The 5,000-nt window shown below is 50.1% G+C and overlaps 2 protein-coding genes across 3 annotated transcripts in view; one reads left to right on the top strand and one right to left on the bottom strand.

Annotated features, from left to right (window-relative positions):
• The window catches only part of LOC135092680 (uncharacterized), a 94,522-nt gene that overhangs the window by 24,198 nt on the left and 65,324 nt on the right, over positions 1-5,000 (top strand). The window lies entirely within an intron of this gene.
• Positions 2,685-4,757, bottom strand: LOC135092682 (glutamine synthetase-like). Of its 2 annotated transcripts, none has more exons than XM_063991298.1 (3): positions 4,596-4,757; positions 4,299-4,470; positions 2,685-3,932 (listed from the first exon to the last, which is right to left on the bottom strand). In XM_063991298.1, exons 1-3 carry the CDS (start codon positions 4,740-4,742, stop codon positions 3,007-3,009), a joined length of 1,245 nt encoding a protein of 414 aa, XP_063847368.1. In that variant the 5' UTR covers positions 4,743-4,757; the 3' UTR covers positions 2,685-3,006. The 2 variants fall into 2 exon arrangements, with proteins under 2 accessions (XP_063847368.1, XP_063847369.1); XM_063991299.1 differs by having other exon boundaries at positions 4,591-4,734.

Below are 5,000 nucleotides of genomic sequence, written 5' to 3'. Positions count from 1 at the left end.
TATTCCACGTCGCCCCAGCAAAAATTTCACTCCCTCTTGCTTTCCCCATTAAATTTCTCTCACCTGCCCGTCTATTCCACGTCACCCCAGCAAAACCTGCCTTCCTCTAACCTTTTCAGTAATTTTTTTTCCTCCCAGCCCGTGTATTCCACCTCACCCAATTTAAACTTTCCTCCATCCAACCTTCTCCACTCATTTGTCTCCCCTGTCCGTCTATTCCAGGCCAGCCCAACAGAACTTTGTTTCCTGCATGTACTGCTTGTCTTGTTTATCGCATATTTTTTAAACTGATTGTAAGTATCGCGCCGTTTAGTATTTCATTAGTAATTTAGTGCAATTCATGTGGTAGTTTTGATTGCATTTTTTTTATCTCTCCCTTTACCGCGGTGAGGCATTTTTATTTATTTATTTATTTTTTTTTTTTTTATGGGCCACAAAAGTACACGTGATTAGCTGCATTATGAATTTTGTACCTTTTTTTTTATGATATTCACACACCTGTCCCACCTGTGCATATCTGACTACCTTTCTTTCTGTAGTCATTTCTGTCGTGCTAATAAATTTTCATCTCATGCACACACCTGTTTCATTTCTGTATATCTGTCTGTCTATCACCTCAACCTGTCAGAAATGCATTACGTAATATATACCTGTGTAACCTCTGTATATCTCTCTATCTACCGTCTTAATTAATTTGAAATGCATTACGTAATATACACCTGGCTAATTTCTGTATACCTGTCCGCCTACCGCCTTATCCTATTTGAAATGCATTACGTAATATAAACCTGGCTAATCTTAATCTCTTTTATATCTCTCTATCTACCGTCTTAAAATGTCAGAAATGCATTACTTAACATACACCTGCCTAATCTCTGTATATCTATTCTATCTGCCGTCTCAACTTATCAGTAAGGTTTAAACTATTAACATACACACACCTGTCTTGTTTCTGTATGCTTATCTGTCTGTCGTCTTAATTTGTCAGTAACTTTTAACTTATAACATACACCTGTGGTTTATATTCGTATCTGTTTACCTGTCTCATACTTATTATCTAGTTTCCTCGTACTTAACTATCACATTTCTGTCTACCTGCCATCTTATCCTGTCATTTTATCTATTATCAACACACACACACACACACACACACACACACACCTATTCTCTATCTCACTTCCGTTCTCTCATTTCTGCATACCTGTCTACCATTTTAACCTGTCATTGAAGCATCATTAACTCATACACACCTGTCCTTATCTCTGCATACTTAACTACAACACCTGTGAAAACTTTACTTCCTCACACACCTGGCTCACCATCTACCCTAATGACACCTGCCCGTTTCCCCATCCTATAAATAGCCTTACATCTGCCACCTGTTCTCACCTGCATCCTACTTATCTTTCCCCTAATTAACTCCGGACTTCCTACCTGTCTCCTTTCCCCTTCCTTTCCCTTCCCAGGTGATAGCAAAAGGTAAGGTTTGAGTTGAAAGTCCCCTTAGGTTATTATAGGAATTTCTACCTTCCCTCCCTTCTTCTGTCGCAGGTGCGGAGGTAATAATGACTCCCTGACCCCTCCCTCCTTCCCCCTGTCAAAGTTTCACCGCCCCAAGGGAGAGAGAGAGGGGCAGGGAGAGGCTGGAAAGATTAAGATTTGGGTGGTGGTTGGAGAGAGAGAGAGAGAGAGAGAGAGAGAGAGAGAGAGAGAGAGAGAGAGAGAGAGAGAGAGAGAGAGAGAGAGAGAGAGAGAGAGAGAGAGAGAGAGAGAGAGAGAGTCATCGTCCCATGTGAAAAACCAGTAAGGAAAAGTACGGAGCTGGAGAATGAGGAGGAAGAGAAAGGTTATGCACTAATAGGAGGAGGAGGAAAGGAGGAAGAAAAGAAAACGGAATGCAGTTTGCTGGGAATAAAATTAGGACTGCGAGGGATTGAACTAAAGGTTTTCAAGCGTCAAGAGAACGTAGCACACAGAGAGACAACAGTTGATACCAAGTTACAAGCGAGGGTACAAAAAGCCACGTTTGGTAAGGCGTTAGGAAGGTTATGTGTAAGGTAACGGGAGGGGAAGGACTTAACGTCAGGTAAGGTGGCGGTTTTCAAGGTGAGGCAGTGAAGGAGTGATGGGGTGATGGGTAGGGCTGGTGATAAAGATCATGGGTGAAGGACTTTGTGGGGGTGAGATGGTGAGTGGATTGTGATGTCCTTGCTTTCACGAGACTGAGGCGATGAGGATGAATGAGTGGGATGGTTATAGTAGAAGTGGTAGTAGTAGCAGTAGTGGGATATGGGTGTGGCTGGGATTGTGTTTGTGTGTGTGTGTGTGTGTGTGTGCAGTAGTAGTAGTAGTAGTAGTAATGGTTTAGGGTGTGGCTGGGAGTGTGTGTCTGTATGTAGTAGACAGATAATGGTTTAGGGTGTGACTGGGAGGTGTGTGTGTGTGTGTAGCAGGATCTCGTCGTGTCCCAGGCTGCCGCGGGGAGGGTTGGTGTGGTTGCTTGCTAGACCAAGTGGTGGTGGTGGTGGCGATCCCCTAGCCTGAGCGTCCCGTCACTTTGGAAGAAAAACTGAGAGGCGGTTTAGCATGAAGGCCACGCGCCAGGGAGGACAAGCGGCCCCCTGGTGGGCGTCCTTGACGGAGGGAGGACATCAGGATGGAGGGGAGGGGAATCATAGAGCAGACAACTGTACTAGGTGTAATGACCTTAATTAAATTAGTGGTGATAATGACTGGAACAAACAGGACTTACACATATAGACACATAATGTTATGCCTGACCTACAGGTAGCAATTGTCGTAATAATTTCTCTTATATACAAATATACATTGATGGACGCTCGCATCCGACTATCACAACTAATACTTGTACTTAACCCCGGCGAACATCGCCGGGGTGACCGATTGAGGGAGAGACGAGACAGTGTGACGTGAGAGTATAGCGTGTTGGTCCCTTCGGGTGGGCGTGGTGGGCGGGGCTGTCTGCGGGCGGCGGGCGTCCAGCGCTCACTCGTCCAGGCAGATGGTCCTCACCAGCACCTCGGAGACCATGTATGGGTCCGCGTTGGACGATGGCCTCCTGTCCTCCAGGTAGCCCTGCTTCTCCTCAGCCACGCCGCGGGGAATCCTGATGGAGCAGCCCCTGTTGGCCACGCCGGCGGAGAAGTCGTGGATGGAGGAGGTCTCGTGCAGGCCGGTGAGGCGGCGCTCGTTGTCCTTGCCCTCCTTGGGGTCGTAGGCCTTGATGTGGCGGATGTGGTGCCGCGACAGCTTGTCGATGGCCTTCTCGATCTCGGCAATGCCGTTGGGTTCCCGCATCTCCTTGGTGGAGAAGTTGGTGTGCATGCCAGCGCCGTTCCAGTCTCCTGGAATGGGCTTGGGGTCCAGGCTGACCACGATGCCGAAGTCCTCGGCCACGCGGTGCAGCAGGTAGCGGGCCATCCACAGGTCGTCGCCCATGGAGATGCCCTCGCAGGGACCCACCTGGAACTCCCATTGGGCGGGCATCACCTCGGCGTTCTCGCCAGAAATGTTGATGCCTGCGTACAGGCAGGCGCGGTAGTGCGCCTCCACCACGTCGCGCCCGTAGACTTTGTTGGCACCCACGCCGCAGTAATAAGGACCCTGGGGTCCTGGGAAGCCGTTCTTGGGCCAGCCCAAGGGATGGTTGTCAGTGTCCAGCAGAGTGTATTCCTGCTCCATACCGAACCAGGGGTGGGACTCCGCGGCGCGGGTCATGGCCTCAACGCACTGGCGGCGGTGATTGGTCTCTGTGGGCTTCTTGTTGTGCTTGTAGGTCTCGCACAGCACCAGCTTGTTGTCGCCGAGGCGGAAGGGGTCGCGGTACAACGCCACGGGTCTCAGGTACACGTCGCTGTTGCTTCCCTCAGCCTGTCCCGTAGAGGAGCCGTCGAAGTTCCATTCTGGCAGTTCTGTGGATAAAAGAAGCGCTCAGACCACTTGGCCTCGCGCCTGCCACGCCCACGCGCTCATTCACTCATACAGCATCAACAGGTCCCCGCGTATTGACGCGAAGGGGCTGAGAGCCTCACCTGACCGCGCCTTCCTTCCGTGGTGGTATTGATCCTGGCTAGCCCTTCCCCCCATCCTCCCCTTTCCCAGTGCCTGCCTCGCTGCCGCCGCCAACCATTGTGGTGACGTGAACAAATCATCAGACCGTGATCGATTGAATTCTTTCCCGTCCCTCCCTGTCTCCCAAGACCAGGCCAGCCCGAAGTCCCGTTACCCGCCCCAGGACTACCCCCTCCATCCCTCACCCTCACCTTACCCGAACTCACCTGAGGGACACTTGGGGATGAAGTTGACGGTGCGAGTCTTGGAGCGAAGGTGCTCCCCGGTGCCATCCACCCACACGTACATGGCCTGACACTTGTTGTCAGGGATGGGCAGGCGCATGTACCTGTCCAGCACTGTCTTGTCTGTCACAGCGGTAGAAGCCATCTTGTTTACCTGTCAACAAAGGAACATGTTACAATCGTTACAAACAGCGCTGTGAGGAATCAGAGTTGAGTCAAGTATGGTTGAAGTGGACGTGAGTATTGGAGTGATGTGGGTGGCAGAGTGCCTCACCTTACGAGGATTGTAATGTCCAGCGTTGAGAAGTGCTGAGTGAGGTTGTGGGTTGACTGAGCGTCGTGTCTATGCCCATTGAAGACGTGCAGCGATCTATAGTGCCTTGCTCTCACTGACGGTTTATATTCTGCTTGTGACGTCATCAGCATGCGCACTGTGTCGCGACAGACTTCCACATGTCACCACGCGCCTCATCTCCCATACGCTTTATCTCCCGTCTTTCTAACTCTTATCTCTATTTTTCAGCGTATGTGGATAGTCCAGTTATGTGGCTTTGTTACGTAATTCACCAACAGTGACCAAACAAGCGATATGCGCCATGGTTTGAAGATATTACGAATCAACAGTATAGATCACGCCCCCCCCTTCACACCGCTCACCCAAACCACCCCCACAACCAGCACCAC

Source organism: Scylla paramamosain, chromosome 40 (assembly GCF_035594125.1).
Source record: "Scylla paramamosain isolate STU-SP2022 chromosome 40, ASM3559412v1, whole genome shotgun sequence".
Lineage (NCBI taxonomy): Eukaryota > Metazoa > Arthropoda > Malacostraca > Decapoda > Portunidae > Scylla > Scylla paramamosain.
This window is presented reverse-complemented; position numbering and strand designations above follow the sequence as displayed.